Consider the following 20912-nt stretch of genomic DNA (forward strand, 5'->3'; position numbering starts at 1 on the left):
CTACTATATATTTCATAGTAAAAGTCTGGAAACTAAGCTGCCAGTTTTTTTTCTATCAAAAACAGTACTAAAATCCACATATTTTTTTTTACTCTTTATGTAAAAAAAGAAGTTAAATATTTAAATTCGGAGGCAAATTTATTAATTTGCAAAAGGCTCATTTGCAACAATTTGTTAGCCTTTTAAAGAAAAGTGGATCAAAGTGAAAAAGACATACAAAAAGATTAAGACAGGTCACTTAAAACAGCAAAGTGAAAAACATAAACAACAAAAAAAACATTTCATTTGTAAGTTTGATTTATTATTTTAAAAAAAATACGATGTGCGAATAAAAATACAAGGTCAAGTAAAGGTCATGATTGCAAACAGTTGTGCCGAATAGAAATCGATACTTATAAGTAACATTTTAGTGTTGTAAAGACAGAGGTGAGCAGGATATACATTTGTACACAAAGCAATAACAAGACAACATTGGTAATAGTAGTACCTTAACTAGCTGCTGGTTAGTAGTAGTTTTCAAATGTCTTCTGTCTTCTTGCATAAGCAATAAAGAGTCAACTTGAATTTTTCGGTATCTTTACAAGGCTGTGTCACATCCGTATCTTCTCAGAAATGAGCGTTTTACTGGCTGATACAGGTGAGATTACGCTAGATTGACAAAAAAAATTTTGGCCACCTGCCTTTACTCACAAGTGCCGTCCCGTGGAATTGTCCAAAATGTTTTGATGTCACAGGAACTAAGGGGCCGAGCATAACTCTTGGAAAAAAACAACCCCACACCATAATTCCTCCTCCATTAAAATTCACACTCCGAAATGTAGCATTATCCTGGCGACCTCCAAACCCAGACTAATCCATCAGTCCGTGATTCATCAGTCCAGAGAAGGCACCGCCACTGCTCTAGAGTCCAGTGGTGATGTCTTTTACACCACTGCATCCCACGCTTCGCATTGAACTTGGTGATGTATGGCTTAGATGCAGCCGCCCGGCCATGGAAAACCCATTCCATGAAGCTCTCTGCATGCTGTACGTGGGCTAATTGGAAGTCTTTGCACTATGTGGAGCCCTCTCTGTCAGTTTACCTGGCCTACCACTTGGCGGCTGAGTTGCTGTTGTTCCCAAAATATTCACTTTTCTTATAATGAAGTTCACCCTCGGATATTTAGGAGCGAGAACATTTCACGACTGGATTTGTTGCCTATGACAGTTCCACGCTGGAAATCACTGAGAGCGGGCCGTTCTTTCACAAATGTTTGTAGAAACAGTCTCCATGCCTAAGTGCTTGATTTGATACACCGGGCCAAGTGATTAGGACACCCGATTCTCATCATTTATATTCGTGTCAAAATGTTTTTGGGCAATATAGTGTAGATTATCTACAAAGTGGGATTGGACTTGCAGTTTTCAACGGACTTCCTTGTGCTTTTCTCTGCCTGGAGAAAACAAAATATGAATCAATCCCTCTGACAGCGGTCGGACTTCATAGTGACGCCGTACCTTTAAGTGGTTGTTCACACCTCAGTGGACTTTCCGACATTTGGGTTCTGCAACAAACAATAATACGTCATGACCACGAGCGTTTATGCAACAGACGGCGAGAACATCCAGTAATTAACTGAGAAATCAGAGGTTGGGTCGCGGGGGCAGCAGCCTAAGCACAGAAGCCCAGACTTCCCTCTGCCCAGCCACTTGGTCCAGCTCCTCCCGGGGGATCCCGAGGCGTTCCCAGGCCAGCCAGGAGACATAGTCTTCCCAACATGTCCTGGGTCTTCCCCGTGCCCTAAACACCTCCCTCGGGTGGCGTTCAGGTGGCATCCTGACCAGATGCCCGAACCACCTCATCTGGGTCTTCTCGATGTGGAGGAGCAGCGGCTTTACTTTGAGTTCCTCCCGGATGGCAGAGCTTCTCACCCTATCTCTAAGGGAGAGACCTGCCACCCCAGGGAGGAAACTCATTTGGGCCGCTTGTACCCGGGATCTTGTCCTTTTGGTCATAACCCAAAGCTCATGACTATAGATGAGGATGGGAACGTAGATCGACCGGTAAATTGAGAGGAAGCCCAGACTTCCCTCTCCCCAGCCACTTGGTCCAGTTCCTCCCGGGGAATCCTGAGGTGCGCCCAGGCCAGCCGGGAGACATAGTCTTCCCAACGTGTCCTGGGTCTTCCCCGTGGCCTCCTACCGGTTGGACGTGCCCTAAACACCTCCCTAGGGAGGCGTTCGGGTGGCATCCTGACCAGATGCCCGAACCACCTCATCTGGCTCCTCTCGATGTGGAGGAGCAGCGGCTTTACTTTGAGTTCCTCCCGGATGGCAGAGCTTCTCACCCTATCTCTAAGGGAGAGACCCAAACTCATTTGGGCCGCTTGTACCCGTGATCTTATCCTTTCGGTCCTGACCCAAAGCTCATGACCATAGGTGAGGATGGGAACGTAGATCGACCGGTAAATTGAGAGCTTTGCCTTCCGGCTCAGCTCCTTCTTCACCACAACGGATCGGTACAACGTCCGCATTACTGAAGACGCCGCACCGATCCGCCTGTCGATCTCACGATCCACTCTTCCCTCACTCGTGAACAAGACTCCTAGGTATTTGAACTCCTCCACTCGGGGCAGGGTCTCCTCCCCAACCCGGAGATGGCATTCCACCCTTTTCCGGGCGAGAACCATGGACTCGGACTTGGAGGTGCTGATTCTCATTCCGGTCGCTTCACACTTGGCTGCGAACCGATCCAGCGAGAGCTGAAGATCCCGGTCAGATGAAGCCATCAGGACCACATCATCTGCAAAAAGCAGAGACCTAATCCTGCGGTCACCAAACCGGAACCCCTCAACGCCTTGACTGCGCCTAGAAATTCTGTCCATAAAAGTTATGAACAGAATCGGTGACAAAGGACAGCCTTGGCGGAGTCCAACCCTCACTGGAAATGTGTTCGACTTACTGCCGGCAATGCGGACCAAGGTCTGGCACTGATCATACAGGGAGCGGACCGCCACAATAAGACAGTCCGATACCCCATACTCTCTGAGCACTCCCCACAGGACTTCCCGAGGGACACGGTCCAATGCCTTCTCCAAGTCCACGAAGCACATGCAGACTGGTTGGGCAAACTCCCATGCACCCTCAAGAACCCTGCCGAGAGTATAGAGCTGGTCCACAGTTCCACGACCAGGACGAAAACCACACTGTTCCTCCTGAATCCGAGGTTCGACTATCCGGCGTAGCCTCCTCTCCAGTACACCTGAATAAACCTTACCGGGAAGGCTGAGGGGTTCCTAATAGAGAATTCCCTAATAAAAGGGCTTTGTCTCTGCATTCTGGCTTCCGGACCAACAACGCCAACAAAATGCAGAACAAAACTAAAACTGGTGTGCCCAAACAAATAATCTTTTGGTGATACAGTTTTCTGTGTTCAGCTACAAAATTAGCCAAACAAAATTGGATTATCAGGATTTACAGGGTTTTTGTCTGATTCAGTCCTCTCCCGAACTTTGGGGGCCAAAATGTAGGGACCGCTCTGACCAACCGGTTAAAAGACTTGGCGCCCGCACCTTGTCACAGAGCAGGTCCGTGGCCTTGTTCTCCGGCTCGTCCTGAACGGCAACTACCGGTTGGTTCTTCTCAGGGGGTCCACCTGGCTCCGTCCGATGGGCGATGGCGGTGGAACAAACCGGAGACACTTCCTCCGTTTCCTTGTCTAGAACCGAGCGGAAGCTGTGGGCAGAACTGCTCAGGCCGCTGACACTTTCTCCCGATGACTCCGAGCTGTCCACTGCAGGGAAACAAGACCTTGGTCAGGGCTTGATAACCTTGACCGACACAACCGTCCGTGGGATCATTGGATTTGTTGGAAATTACACATTAAGTTGTGACTCCCGCTTTCCTGGTCCACGTCGTCCTCCTCTAGAACCCCAGGTGGCGATATGTAGCCCTCGAAGCTATTGGACAGCACTCTCCGCTTTGGCACACAGAGATATGCCGTAGGGGACAGTGAACCTCTTCCGGAAGAAGAGGAGGACGAAGTACTCCCTGAACCGGCAGACTTTGGTCGAGCACCTGGAAGCCCATTGTGTGGTCCATATGGTCCAACATAGGACAGAACTTTGTTCTCTAAGGAGACAAAACATGAGAAAGAAGTATCACGGCCTGTGCCTTTAAAACACTCCAGACAGTCTAAAAACGTGGAACTTGTTGTTTTGGACTCTCACACTATTATGTTAGATCCACTATGGACTGGACTCTCACTATTATGTTAGATCCACTATGGACTGGACACTCACTATTATGTTAGATCCACTATGAACTGGACACTCACAATATTAATTTAGATCCACTATGGACTGGACTCTCACACTATTATGTTAGATCCACTATGGACTGGACTTTCACACTATTATGTTAGATCCACTATGGACTGGACTCTCACACTATTATGTTAGATCCACTATGGACTGGACTCTCACACTATTATGTTGGATCCACTATGGACTGGACTCTCACACTATTATGTTAGACCCAATATGGACTGGACTCTCACTATTATGTTGGATCCACTATGGACTGGACTCTCACTATTATGTTGGATCCACTATGGACTGGACCCTCACACTATTATGTTAGATCCACTATGGACTGGACTCTCACACTATTATGTTAGATCTACTATGGACTGGACTCTCACTATTATGTTAGATCCACTATGGACTAGACTCTCACTATTATGTTAGATCCACTATGGACTGGACTCTCACTATTATGTTAGATCCACTATGGACTAGACTCTCACTATTATGTTAGATCCACTATGGACTGGACTCTCACTATTCTGTTAGATCCACTATGGACTAGACTCTCACACTTTTATGTTAGATCCACTATGGACTGGACTCTCACACTTTTATGTTAGATCCACTATGGACTGGACTCTCACACTATTATGTTAGATCCACTATGGACTGGACTCTCACACTATTATGTTAGATCCACTATGGACTAAAGGAGTGCAGACTGGGTAGAGGATTGGATGTTGGCCTACCTCTTGCTACCAGACCACAGTGGACTGCTCTGTCACTGATGGCTGCATCGCTGGGCTGGATGTCCTTGAAGGGTTTACTTCCAATCCCCAAGAACACACGCTCCTGCATGCGTACTTCTAAACGTGTGAAAGTGATAGTGAAAGTGAAAGTGAAAGTGAAAGTGACAAAGTCATGACTGCATGCCAGCAGTGTGTAGTTGTCCGCACCTCGGTTGTGTAGCGCTTGATCCCAGAGGATCCGCTCCAGGTCCTTGGTCCAAGCCTCCTTGGCCTCCCGACTGGCTGCTTGCAGCGTGTATGTGTCCTGGGTTTTACGTTTCCGGAACCAGATCTCAAAACACAGGCCGGTGACCCCGGTGTTCTGGGTCATGCCGACGTCTGACGTCTGAGTACGAGGAAATAATTGTCAGGCAATGTGTCTTCAACCTCCACTGATGCCTTCACACACACATGTTATTTCATATGTTGGCCAGAGGGGGAGCACCTCACATTTCTTACACACACTTGTTATTTCATATGTTGACCAGAGGGGGAGCACCTCACATTTCTTACACACACTTGTTATTTCATATGTTGACCAAAGGGGGGGCACCTCACATTTCTTACACACACTTGTTATTCCATATGTTGACCAGAGGGGGAGCACCTGACATTTCTTACACACACTTGTTATTTCATATGTTGACCAGAGGGGGAGCACCTGACATTTCTTACACACACTAGTTATTTCATATGTTGACCAGAGGGGGAGCACCTCACATTTCTTACACACACTTGTTATTCCATATGTTGACCAGAGGGGGAGCACCTGACATTTCTTACACACACTTGTTATTTCATATGTTGACCAGAGGGGGAGCACCTCACATTTCTTACACACACTCGTTATTTCATATGTTGACCAGAGGGGGGGCACCTCACATTTCTTACACACACTTGTTATTTCATATGTTGACCAGAGGGGGAGCACCTCACATTTCTTACACACACTTGTTATTTCATATGTTGACCAGAGGGGGAGCACCTGACATTTCTTACACACACTAGTTATTTCATATGTTGACCAGAGGGGGAGCACCTCACATTTCTTACACACACTTGTTATTCCATATGTTGACCAGAGGGGGAGCACCTGACATTTCTTACACACACTTGTTATTTCATATGTTGACCAGAGGGGGAGCACCTCACATTTCTTACACACACTTGTTATTTCATATGTTGACCAGAGGGGGAGCACCTCACATTTCTTACACACACTTGTTATTTCATATGTTGACCAGAGGGGGAGCACCTCACATTTCTTACACACACTCGTTATTTCATATGTTGACCAGAGGGGGAGCACCTCAAATTTCTTACACACACTTGTTATTTCATATGTTGACCAGAGGGGGAGCACCTCACATTTCTTACACACACTTGTTATTTCATATGTTGACCAGAGGGGGAGCACCTCACATTTCTTACACACACTTGTTATTTCATATGTTGGCCAGAGGGGGAGCACCTCATATTTCTTACACAAACTTGTTATTTCATATGTTGACCAGAGGGGGAGCACCTCACATTTCTTACACACACTTGTTATTTCATATGTTGGCCGGAGGGGGAGCTCCTCACATTTCTTACACACACTTGTTATTTCATATGTTGACTAGAGGGGGCGCACCTCACATTTCTTACACACACTTGTTATTTCATATGTTAGCCAGAGGGGGAGCACCTCACATTTCTTACACACACTTGTTATTTCATATGTTGACCAGAGGGGGAGCACCTCACATTTCTTACACACACTTGTTATTCCATATGTTGACCAGAGGGGGATACCTCACATTTCTTACACACACTTGTTATTTCATATGTTGGCCAGAAGGGGAGCACGTCACATTTCTTACACACACTTGTTATTTCATATGTTGACCAGAGGGGGGGCACCTCACATTTCTTACACACACTTGTTATTTCATATGTTGGCCAAAAGGGGGAGCACCTCACATTTCTTACACACACTTGTTATTTCATATGTTGACCAGAGGGGGGAGCACCTCACATTTCTTACAAACAATTGTTATTTAATATGTTGACCAGAGGGGGAGCACCTCACATTTCTTACACACACTTGTTATTTCATATGTTGACCAGAGGGGGAGCACTTTACATTTTTACACACACTTGTTATTTCATATGTTGTTGTGTGTTTGTGTGTGTGTGTGCACCTTGAATGACTGCTTGTAGACATATGTATCGTTCCCCACATCCGTCTTCCTGGTCTTGCTGAACAGAATGAGATCTTGAAAGAGGAAAACACGGCGGGAACATTTTTTTTTCCGGAAGGTGACTGTGAACTGGTCCTGGCGTATGAGCGGCCCTTGTTCTTTCAGGTTCACCTGCAGGACAAAGAAAGAATCATAACAAGACTCACTCCGAACACATGTCTCTAGTATTATTTTTTTGCCACTGAGATCATTTATTCATGCAACAGACGGCAAGTCGGAGATATGTTATTAACTTGTGATGATACATGTTATTAACTTGTGATGATACATGTTATTAACTTGTGATGATACACGTTATTAACTTGTGATGAGACATGTTATTAACTTGTGATGATACATGTTATTAACTTGTGATGATACATGTTATTAACTTGTGATGATACATGTTATTAACTTGTGATGATACATGTTATTAACTTGTGATGATACATGTTATTAACTTGTGATGATACATGTTATTAACTTGTGATGATACATGTTATTAACTTGTGATGATACATGTTATTAACTTGTGATGATACATGTTATTAACTTGTGATGATACATGTTATTAACTTGTGATGATACACGTTATTAACTTGTGATGATACACGTTATTAACTTGTGATGATACACGTTAATAACTTGTGATGATACATGTTATTAACTTGTGATGATACATGTTATTAACTTGTGATGATACATGTTATTAACTTGTGATGATACATGTTATTAACTTGTGATGATACATGTTATTAACTTGTGATGATACACGTTAATAACTTGTGATGATACATGTTATTAACTTGTGATGATACATGTTATTAACTTGTGATGATACATGTTATTAACTTGTGATGATACACGTTATTAACTTGTGATGATACACGTTATTAACTTGTGATGATACATGTTATTAACTTGTGATGATACATGTTATTAACTTGTGATGATACACGTTATTAACTTGTGATGATACATGTTATTAACTTGTGATGATACATGTTATTAACTTGTGATGATACACGTTATTAACTTGTGATGATACACGTTATTAACTTGTGATGATACATGTTATTAACTTGTGATGATACATGTTATTAACTTGTGATGATACATGTTATTAACTTGTGATGATACACGTTATTAACTTGTGATGATACACGTTATTAACTTGTGATGATACACGTTATTAACTTGTGATGATACATGTTATTAACTTGTGATGATACACGTTATTAACTTGTGATGATACATGTTATTAACTTGTGATGATACATGTTATTAACTTGTGATGATACACGTTATTAACTTGTGATGATACACGTTATTAACTTGTGATGATACATGTTATTAACTTGTGATGATACATGTTATTAACTTGTGATGATACACGTTATTAACTTGTGATGATACATGTTATTAACTTGTGATGATACATGTTATTAACTTGTGATGATACACGTTATTAACTTGTGATGATACACGTTATTAACTTGTGATGATACATGTTATTAACTTGTGATGATACATGTTATTAACTTGTGATGATACATGTTATTAACTTGTGATGATACATGTTATTAACTTGTGATGATACACGTTATTAACTTGTGATGATACACGTTATTAACTTGTGATGATACATGTTATTAACTTGTGATGATACACGTTATTAACTTGTGATGATACATGTTATTAACTTGTGATGATACATGTTATTAACTTGTGATGATACATGTTATTAACTTGTGATGATACATGTTATTAACTTGTGATGATACATGTTATTAACTTGTGATGATACACGTTATTAACTTGTGATACACGTTATTAACTTGTGATGATACATGTTATTAACTTGTGATGATACATGTTATTAACTTGTGATGATACATGTTATTAATTTGTGATGATACATGTTATTAACTTGTGATGATACATGGTATTAACTTGTGATGATACATGTTATTAACTTGTGATGATACATATTATTAACTTGTGATGATACATGTTATTAACTTGTGATGATACACGTTATTAACTTGTGATGATACATGTTATTAATTTGTGATGATACATGTTATTAACTTGTGATGATACACGTTATTAACTTGTGATGATACATGTTATTAACTTGTGATGATACACGTTATTAACTTGTGATGATACATGTTATTAACTTGTGATGATACACGTTATTAACTTGTGACGATACATGTTATTAACTTGTGATGATACACGTTATTAACTTGTGATGATACATGTTATTAACTTGTGATGATACATGTTATTAATTTGTGATGATACATGTTATTAACTTGTGATGATACATGGTATTAACTTGTGATGATACATGTTATTAACTTGTGATGATACATATTATTAACTTGTGATGATACATGTTATTAACTTGTGATGATACATGTTATTAACTTGTGATGATACATGTTATTAATTTGTGATGATACATGTTATTAACTTGTGATGATACATGTTATTAACTTGTGATGATACACGTTATTAACTTGTGATGATACACGTTATTAACTTGTGATGATACACGTTATTAACTTGTGATGATACACGTTATTAACTTGTGATGATACACGTTATTAACTTGTGATGATATACGTTATTAACTTGTGATGATACACGTTATTAACTTGTGATGATACACGTTATTAACTTGTGATGATACACGTTATTAACTTGTGATGATACATGTTATTAACTTGTGATGATACATGTTATTAACTTGTGATGATACATGTTATTAACTTGTGATGATACATGTTATTAACTTGTGATGATACATGTTATTAACTTGTGATGATACATGTTATTAACTTGAGATGATACATGTTATTAACTTGTGATGATACACGTTATTAACTTGTGATGATACATGTTATTAACTTGTGATGATACATGTTATTAACTTGTGATAATACACGTTATTAACTTGTGATGATACATGTTATTAACTTGTGATAATACACGTTATTAACTTGTGACGATACATGTTATTAACTTGTGATGATACACGTTATTAACTTGTGATGATACATGTTATTAACTTGTGACGATACATGTTATTAACTTGTGATGATACACGTTATTAACTTGTGATGATACATGTTATTAACTTGTGATGATACATGTTATTAACTTGTGATGATACACGTTATTAACTTGTGATGATACATGTTATTAACATGTGATGATACACGTTATTAACTTGTGATGATACATGTTATTAACTTGTGATGATACATGTTATTAACTTGTGATGATACATGTTATTAACTTGTGATGATACACGTTATTAACTTGTGATGATACACGTTATTAACTTGTGATGATACACGTTATTAACTTGTGATGATACACGTTATTAACTTGTGATGATACATGTTATTAACTTGTGATGATACACGTTATTAACTTGTGATGATACACGTTATTAACTTGTGATGATACATGTTATTAACTTGTGATGATACACGTTATTAATTTGTGATGATACATGTTATTAACATGTGATGATACACGTTATTAACTTGTGATGATACATGTTATTAACTTGTGATGATACACGTTATTAACTTGTGATGATACACGTTATTAACTTGTGATGATACACGTTATTAACTTGTGATGATACACGTTATTAACTTGTGATGATACACGTTATTAACATGTGATGATACACGTTATTAACTTGTGTTGATACATGTTATTAACATGTGATGATACACGTTATTAACTTGTGATGATACATGTTATTAACTTGTGATGATACACGTTATTAACTTGTGATGATACATGTTATTAACTTGTGATGATACACGTTATTAACTTGTGATGATACACGTTATTAACTTGTGATGATACACGTAATTAACTTGTGATGATACACGTTATTAACTTGTGATGATACATGTTATTAACTTGTGATGATACATGTTATTAACTTGTGATGATACACGTTATTAACTTGTGATGATACACGTTATTAACTTGTGATGATACACGTTATTAACTTGTGATGATACATGTTATTAACTTGTGATGATACATGTTATTAACTTGTGATGATACATGTTGTTAACTTGTGATGATACATGTTATTAACTTGTGATGATACACGTTATTAACTTGTGATGATACATGTTATTAACTTGTGATGATACATGTTATTAACTTGTGATGATACATGTTATTAACTTGTGATGATACATGTTATTAACTTGTGATGATACATGTTATTAACTTGTGATGATACATGTTATTAACTTGTGATGATACACGTTATTAACTTGTGATGATACATGTTATTAACTTGTGATGATACATGTTATTAACTTGTGATGATACACGTTATTAACTTGTGATGATACATGTTATTAACATGTGATGATACACGTTATTAACTTGTGATGATACATGTTATTAACTTGTGATGATACATGTTATTAACTTGTGATGATACATGTTATTAACTTGTGATGATACATGTTATTAACTTGTGATGATACACGTTATTAACTTGTGATGATACACGTTAACTTGTGATGATACACGTTATTAACTTGTGATGATACACGTTATTAACTTGTGATGATACATGTTATTAACTTGTGATGATACACGTTATTAACTTGTGATGATATACGTTATTAACTTGTGATGATACACGTTATTAACTTGTGATGATACACGTTATTAACTTGTGATGATACATGTTATTAACTTGTGATGATACACGTTATTAACTTGTGATGATACATGTTATTAACTTGTGATGATACATGTTATTAACTTGTGATGATACATGTTATTAACTTGTGATGATACATGTTATTAACTTGTGATGATACACGTAATTAACTTGTGATGATACACGTTATTAACTTGTGATGATACACGTTATTAACTTGTGATGATACATGTTATTAACTTGTGATGATACATGTTATTAACTTGTGATGATACACGTTATTAACTTGTGATGATATACGTTATTAACTTGTGATGATACACGTTATTAACTTGTGATGATACATGTTATTAACTTTTGATGATACATGTTATTAACTTGTGATGATACACGTAATTAACTTGTGATGATACACGTTATTAACTTGTGATGATACACGTTATTAACTTGTGATGATACACGTTATTAACTTGTGATGATACACGTTATTAACTTGTGATGATACATGTTATTAACTTGTGATGATACACGTTATTAACTTGTGATGATACATGTTATTAACTTGTGATGATGCATGTTATTAACTTGTGATGATACATGTAATTAACTTGTGATGATACATGTTATTAACTTGTGATGATACATGTTATTAACTTGTGATGATACATGTTATTAACTTGTGATGATACACGTTATTAACTTGTGATGATACACGTTATTAACTTGTGATGATACATGTTATTAACTTGTGATGATACACGTTATTAACTTGTGATGATACATGTTATTAACTTGTGATGATACATGTTATTAACTTAATCCCGCGATTAATTTGTGTATGGAATATATGTAACTTTTGTTTTTGTTTATTTTTACAAAAAATGTATGACATTTTTGTATATATATATTTTTTTTTTCATCTGTTTTTAATAGTAAAAAAAGCATTTAGAGTTGCCGAATTGTGATTAATATTGCATTTACTTTGTGTATTGAGGATGTGTATTCTTCTTTTTACATTTTTGTTAATTTTTTTTTATTAAAAAAAATATGACTTTGTGTATTTTCTTATAGTAAAAAAAATAGTATCCGTCTAAACTTGTTCAATCAAGTTGCTTAATTGGGATTAATCACACAATTACTTTGTGTAATGAGAATATTGAATGTTTTTTTAGATGTTGTATATACATATATTTTTTTTATTTTATTATTATTTTGAAGAAATATATATATACTTTTTTAATTTTGTTTTTGTTTTTAATAGTAAAAAAAAAATGCCCCAAAAAAAAAAGAAAACATTTTTAATTCGTTCATCCGTCCATCAGTCGCCACCTCATCACAAGGCCAACACAGAAAATCAACATTCACACACTTTTATGTTTAAATAATAATAATGATTTAAATATATATATATATGTTTTGTATTTATTCATTTAACATTTTTTGTATTTGTTAAATAGTAAAAAAAAAAAAAAGAAGCAGGCTCGTCTTACATCACATTGCTGGATGGCGTCCATGGCCAGCAGGTTGTTGCCATGACGAAGCTGGAAGTGAACCACCTCCAAGGCGGCCTTGAGTTCGTCCAGCTCTCGGACCTGAGCCGGCCCGCACTCCCTCATCATGTCTTGGAGCAGCAGGCTGTACTTGCTGATGCGCTGCACGGGCTTCAGCAGGTACGACCACAGGTCCATTTGGTCCCCAAGGTTCTGCTGCTTTTGCTGCGGAGACAAGGCCCGGAGAGAGAGAGAGAGAGAGAGAGAGAGAGAGAGAGAGAGAGAGCTGTCATGGATGTAAAGTGCTGATAATTAACAGGCAAAGATATCTGAGAGTGCGGGGCTCAGGTGGCACTGCATCAAAAAGCGACATCGGTGTGTAAAGGATATCACCGCACGGGCTCAGGAACACTTCAGAAACCACTGTCAGTAATTACAGTCGGTGGCTACATCCGTAAGCGCACGTTAAAACTCTACAAGGCAAAACCCAACGCCATTTTATCAACAACACCCAGGTTACTTTCCAAACAGTAGTTGCCAGATGATTGGTATAATATTGCAAATATATTATAACATTATATTCTCGACTATAAATCATGCCTTTCACCTGGAGATTAGGAGGATTTAGCCTTCAATCAAGAAGTTGTTCATCTGTGACATTCATTTGATAGCCGGAGATGGGGACAAACGCACACAACCAACCATGTTGAAGTTTGCTAACGGTAACCCCAAAATAGCCTTTTAGTTTTCGACCGGGTTCAGAAGGTCAGAGAGTGCGGGGCTCAGGTGGCACTGCATCAAAAAGCGACATCGGTGTGTAAAGGATATCACCGCACGGGCTCAGGAACACTTCAGAAAACCACTGTCAGTAGTTACAGTTGGTGGCTACATCCCTAAGCGCAAGTTAAAACTCTACAAGGCAAAACCCAACGCCATTTTATCAACAACACCCAGGTTACTTTCCAAACAGTAGTTGCCAGATGATTGGTATAATATTGCAAATATATTATAACATTATATTCTCGACTATAAATCATGCCTTTCACCTGGAGATTAGGAGGATTTAGCCTTCAATCAAGAAGTTGTTCATCTGTGACATTCATTTGATAGCCGGAGATGGGGACGAACGCACACAACCAACCATGTTGAAGTTTGCTAACGGTAACCCCAAAATAGCCTTTTAGTTTTCGACCGGGTTCAGAAGGTCGGAGAGTGCGGGGCTAAGGTGGCACTGCATCAAAAAGCGACATCGGTGTGTAAAGGATATCACCGCACGGGCTCAGGAACACTTCAGAAAACCACTGTCAGTAATTACAGTCGGTGGCTACATCCGTAAGCGCAAGTTTAAACTCTACAAGGCAAAACCCAACGCCATTTTATCAACAACACCCAGGTTACTTTCCAAACAGTAGTTGCCAGATGATTGGTATAATATTGCAAATATATTATAACATTATATTCTCGACTATAAATCATGCCTTTCACCTGGAGATTAGGAGGATTTAGCTTTCAATCAAGAAGTTGTTCATCTGTGACATTCATTTGATAGCCGGCGATGGGGACAAACACACACAAGCAACCATGTGGAAGTTTGCTAACCGTAACCCCAAAATAGCCTTTTAGTTTTTGACCGGGTTCAGAAGGTCAGAGAGTGCGGGGCTCAGGTGGCACTGCATCAAAAAGCGACATCGGTGTGTAAAGGATATCACCGCACGGGCTCAGGAACACTTCAGAAAACCACTGTCAGTAATTACAGTCGGTGGCTACATCCGTAAGCGCACGTTAAAACTCTACAAGGCAAAACCCAACGCCATTTTATCAACAACACCCAGGTTACTTTCCAAACAGTAGTTGCCAGATGATTGGTATAATATTGCAAATATATTATAACATTATATTCTCGACTATAAATCATGCCTTTCACCTGGAGATTAGGAGGATTTAGCCTTCAATCCAGAAGTTGTTCATCAGTGACATTCATTTGATAGCCGGAGATGGGGACAAACACACACAACCAACCATGTTGAAGTTTGCTAACGGTAACCCCAAAATAGCCTTTTAGTTTTCGACCGGGTTCAGAAGGTCAGAGAGTGCGGGGCTCAGGTGGAACTACATCAAAAAGCGACATCGGTGTGTAAAGGATATCACCGCACGGGCTCAGGAACACTTCAGAAAACCACTGTCAGTAATTACAGTCGGTGGCTACATCCGTAAGTGCACGTTAAAACTCTACAAGGCAAAACCCAACGCCATTTTTATCAACAACACCCAGGTTACTTTCCAAACAGTAGTTGCCAGATGATTGTTATAATATTGCAAATATATTATAACATTATATTCTCGACTATAAATCATGCCTTTCACCTGGAGATTAGGAGGATTTAGCCTTCAATCAAGAAGTTGTTCATCTGTAACATTCATTTGATAGCCGGAGATGGGGACAAACGCACACAACCAACCATGTTGAAGTTTGTTAACAGACTCAACCCTGAAATAGCTTTCTGATTTTTGACCAGGTTCAGAAGTTCTGAGGGTACTGCATCAAAAAGCGACTTCAGTGTGTAAGAGATATCACCACATAGGGCTCAGAAACACTTCAGAAAACCACTGCCAGTAACTACAATTGGTCGCGTCATCCGTAAGCGCAAGTTTGGGGCGGCATGGCGTAGTGGGTAGTGCGGGCCGTGCCAGAAACCTGAGGGTTGCAGGTTCGCTTCCCACCTATGGACATCAAAGTCGCTGCCGTTGTGTCCTTGGGCAGGACACTTCACCCTTTGCCCCCGGTGACGCACACACCGGTGAATGAATGATTGGTGGTGGTCGGAGGGGCCGTAGGCAGCCACGCTTCCGTCAGTCTACCCCAGGGCAGCTGTGGCTACAGATGTAGCTTACCACCACCAGGTGTGAATGAGTGATGGGTTCCCACTTCTCTGTGAGCGCTTTGAGTATATAACAATAGAAAAGCGCGATATAAATCTAATCCATTATTATTGTTATTATTATTATAAGTTAAAACTCTACTAGGCAAAGCCAACGCCATTTTATCAACAACACCCAGGTTACTTTCCAAACAGTAGTTGCCAGATGATTGTTATAATATTGCAAATATATCATAACATTATATTCTCGACTATAAATCATGCCTTTCACCTGGAGATTAGGAGGATTTAGCCTTCAATCAAGAAGTTGTTCATCTGTAACATTCATTTGATAGCCGGAGATGGGGACAAACGCACACAACCAACCATGTTGAAGTTTGTTAACAGACTCAACCCTGAAATAGCTTTCTGATTTTTGACAAGGTTCAGAAGTTCTGAGGGTACTGCATCAAAAAGCGACATCGGTGTGTAAAGGATATCACCGCACGGGCTCAGGAACACTTCAGAAAACCACTGCCAGTAACTACAGTTGGTCGCGTCATCCGTAAGCGCAAGTTTGGGGCGGCATGGCGTAGTGGGCAGTGTGGGCCATGCCAGAAACCTGAGGGTTGCAGGTTCGCTTCCCACCTATGGACATCAAAGTCGCTGCCGTTGTGTCCTTGGGCAGGACACTTCACCCTTTGCCCCCGGTGCCGCTCACACCGGTGAATGAATGATTGGTGGTGGTCGGAGGAGCCGTAGGCAGCCACGCTTCCGTCAGTGTACCCCAGGGCAGCTGTGGCTACAGATGTAGCTTACCACCACCAGGTGTGAATGAATGATGGGTTCCCTCTTCTCTGTGAGCGCTTTGAGTATATAACAATAGAAAAGCGCGATATAAATCTAATCCATTATTATTGTTATTATTATTATAAATTAAAACTCTACTAGGCAAAGCCAACGCCATTTTATCAACAACACCCAGGTTACTTTCCAAACAGTAGTTGCCTGATGATTGTTATAATAGTGCAAATATATTATAACATTATATTCTCGACTATAAATCATGCCTTTCACCTGGAGATTAGGAGGATTTAGGCTTCAATCCAGAAGTTGTTCATCTGTAACATTCATTTGATAGCCGGAGATGGGGACAAACGCACACAACCAACCATGTTGAAGTTTGTTAACAGACTCAACCCTGAAATAGCTTTCTGATTTTTGACCAGTTTCAGAAGTTCTGAGGGTACTGCATCAAAAAGCGACATCAGTGTGTAAAGGACATCACCACATGGGGCTCAGAAACACTTCAGAAAACCACTGCCAGTAACTACAGTTGGTCGTGTCATCCGTAAGCGCAAGTTTGGGGCGGCATGGCGTAGTGGGTAGTGCGGGCCATGCCAGAAACCTGAGGGTTGCAGGTTCGCTTCCCACCTATGGACATCAAAGTCGCTGCCGTTGTGTCCTTGGGCAGGGCACTTCACCCTTTGCCCCCGGTGCCGCTCACACCGGTGAATGAATGATTGGTGGTGGTCGGAGGGGCCGTAGGCAGCCACGCTTCCGTCAGTCTACCCCAGGGCAGCTGTGGCTACAGATGTAGCTTACCACCACCAGGTGTGAATGAATGATGGGTTCCCACTTCTCTGTGCGCGCTTTGAGTATATAACAATAGAAAAGCGCGATATAAATCTAATCCATTATTATTGTTATTATTATTATAAGTTAAAACTCTACTAGGCAAAGCCAACGCCATTTTATCAACAACACCCAGGTTACTTTCCAAACAGTAGTTGCCAGATGATTGTTATAATATTGCAAATATATTATAACATTATATTCTCGACTATAAATCATGCCTTTCACCTGGAGATTAGGAGGATTTAGCCTTCAATCCAGAAGTTGTTCATCTGTGACATTCATTTGATAGCCGGAGATGGGGACAAACGCACACAACCAACCATGTTGAAGTTTGTTAACAGACTCAACCCTGAAATAGCTTTCTGATTTTTGACCAGTTTCAGAAGTTCTGAGGGTACTGCATCAAAAAGCGACATCAGTGTGTAAAGGATATCACCACATAGGGCTCAGAAACACTTCAGAAAACCACTGCCAGTAACTACAGGTGGTCGCGTCATCCGTAAGCGCAAGTTTGGGGCGGCATGGCGTAGTGGGTAGTGCGGGCCATGCCAGAAATCTGAGGGTTGCAGGTTCGCTTCCCACCTATGGACATCAAAGTCGCTGCCGTTGTGTCCTTGGGCAGGACACTTCACCCTTTGCCCCCGGTGCCGCTCACACCGATGAATGAATGATGAATGGTGGTTGGAGGGGCCGTAGGCAGCCACGCTTCCGTCAGTCTACCCCAGGGCAGCTGCGGCTACAGATGTAGCTTACCACCACCAGGTGTGAATGAGTGATGGGTTCCCACTTCTCTGTGAGCGCTTTGAGTATCTAACAATAGAAAAGCGCGATATAAATCTAATCCATTATTATCATTATTATTATTATAAGTTAAGACTCTACTAGGCAAAGCCAACGCCATTTTATCAACAACACCCAGGATGGCGAAAACAATATTGCGCTTCGCAAAGGCCAAATTACTAATTTTTGACAATTAAGAAAGACAAAAATGAAGAGTATTCACCTTGAAAAAGGCCTTTCCGTGATTGATGAGGAGACGATCGGACTGGGGTTTGTTCTTGCTGTAAAGGGCATACAAGGCGAAGTGTTCCCGCTAGAAAGACAGAAGGAATAAATCTCGTTAGATAAAAGTGCTATCTCGCCGACACATTCATCCGTGCACTTTATGGCATCAACACCGCCGCTAACGCTGAATTATTGCCGTCTCGGCGCAAAACAACACATCGCCGCCGACGTTTGCCCGGCGCGCGACACGGATAATCTTCCTGACAACCTACGTGTCGCAGGAAGCAGCGTCCCACCCTGAAGGGTTCCTGCACGCTCTTCTCCAGTTCCTCCAAGAAACGATGGCGGTGGAAGTCGTGGAGCTTTTCCAGGTTCCCGAAGACGCTGCCCTTCTGGCCCCTGAGGTCCTGCGGCACGTCGCCGCGCTCCAACTCGGGGAAGTAGTGCTGGCGGACGAAGCCCAGGGACTTCACGTAGTCCCGCTCGGTGGACAGCAGCTCCTGCATGATCTGCCGCAGTTTCCTGGCCACACACACAGCAGACGGGACGGATCGGTGTTTGATTGTCAGCCAGAGTTGTGCTCGATGACGGGAATTCTAGTAGCAGTGGAGTGGAAAACAAGTGTCCTCGATAGCAACCAATCAGTGTTTACTTATATAGACCTAAATCAGGAGTGTCTCAAAGGGCTGCACAAGCCACAACGATCCCACATCAGGGCAAGGAAAAACTCAACCCAATGGGATGACAATGAAAAACCTTGGAGGGGACCGCAGAGTTGGGGACCCCTCCAGTCCAGTCCATAGTGGGTCTAACATAATATTGAGAGTCCAGTCCATAATGGATCTAACATAATAGTGTGAGAGTCCAGTCCATAGTGGATCCAACATAATAGTGAGAGTCCAGTCCATAGTGGATCTAACATAATAGTGGGAGAGTCCAGTCCATAGTGGATCTAACATAATAGTGAGAGTCCAGTCCATAGTGGATCTAACATAATAGTGTGAGAGTCCAGTTCATAGTGGATCTAACATAATAGTAAGAGTCCAGTCCATAGTGGATCTAACATAATAGTGAGAGTCCAGTCCATAGTGGGTCTAACATAATATTGAGAGTCCAGTCCATAGTGGATCTAACATAATAGTGGGAGTTCAGTCCATAGTGGATCTAACATAATAGTGTGAGTCAAGTCCATAGTGGATCTAACATAATAGTAAGAGTCCAGTCCATAGTGGATCTAACATAATAGTGAGAGTCCAGTCCATAGTGGGTCTAACATAATATTGAGAGTCCAGTCCATAGTGGATCTAACATAATACTGTGGGAGTCCAGTCCATAGTGGATCTAACATAATAGTGTGAGAGTCCAGTCCATAGTGGATCTAACATAATAGTGGGAGTTCAGTCCATAGTGGATCTAACATAATAGTGAGAGTCCAGTCCTTAATGGATCTAACATAATACTGTGAGAGTCCAGTCCATAGTGGATCTAACATAATAGTGTGAGAGTCCAGTCCATAGTGGATCTAACATAATATTGTGAGAGTCCAGTCCATAGTGGATCTAACATAATAGTGAGGGTCCAGTCCATAGTGGATCTAACATAATAGTGAGAGTCCAGTCCATAGTGGATCTAACATAATAGTGTGAGAGTCCAGTCCATAGTGGATCCAACATAATAGTGAGAGTCCGGTCCATAGTGGATCTAACATAATAGTGGGAGTCCAGTCCTTAATGGATCTAACATAATAGTGTGAGAGTCCAGTCCATAGTGGATCTAAAATAATAGTGAGAGTCCAGTCCATAGTGGATCTAACATAATAGTGAGAGTCTGGTCCATAGTGGATCTAACATAATATTGTGAGAGTCCAGTCCACAGTGGATCTAACATAATAGTGTGAAAGTC

The 20912-nt window shown here is 40.6% G+C and overlaps 1 protein-coding gene across 1 annotated transcript in view; it reads right to left on the reverse strand.

Annotated features, from left to right (window-relative positions):
* Window positions 1-279: 279 nt before the first annotated feature.
* The window catches only part of LOC133535514 (uncharacterized protein KIAA1755-like), a 129610-nt gene continuing 108977 nt past the window's right edge, over window positions 280-20912 (reverse strand). The window contains exons 15-24 of the mRNA XM_061875409.1: window positions 19283-19532; window positions 19009-19098; window positions 13510-13734; window positions 7258-7428; window positions 5243-5420; window positions 5036-5152; window positions 3859-4110; window positions 3552-3772; window positions 1498-1544; window positions 280-1433 (exon numbers count right to left, since the gene is read on the reverse strand). Of these exons, the coding sequence (XP_061731393.1) occupies window positions 1512-1544; window positions 3552-3772; window positions 3859-4110; window positions 5036-5152; window positions 5243-5420; window positions 7258-7428; window positions 13510-13734; window positions 19009-19098; window positions 19283-19532 (1537 nt within the window). The 3' untranslated portion in view covers window positions 280-1433; window positions 1498-1511. The remainder of the gene's footprint in view (window positions 1434-1497; window positions 1545-3551; window positions 3773-3858; window positions 4111-5035; window positions 5153-5242; window positions 5421-7257; window positions 7429-13509; window positions 13735-19008; window positions 19099-19282; window positions 19533-20912) is intronic.

The sequence above is a fragment of the Nerophis ophidion genome, linkage group LG16 (genome assembly GCF_033978795.1).
Source record: "Nerophis ophidion isolate RoL-2023_Sa linkage group LG16, RoL_Noph_v1.0, whole genome shotgun sequence".
NCBI classification, from domain to species: domain Eukaryota; kingdom Metazoa; phylum Chordata; class Actinopteri; order Syngnathiformes; family Syngnathidae; genus Nerophis; species Nerophis ophidion.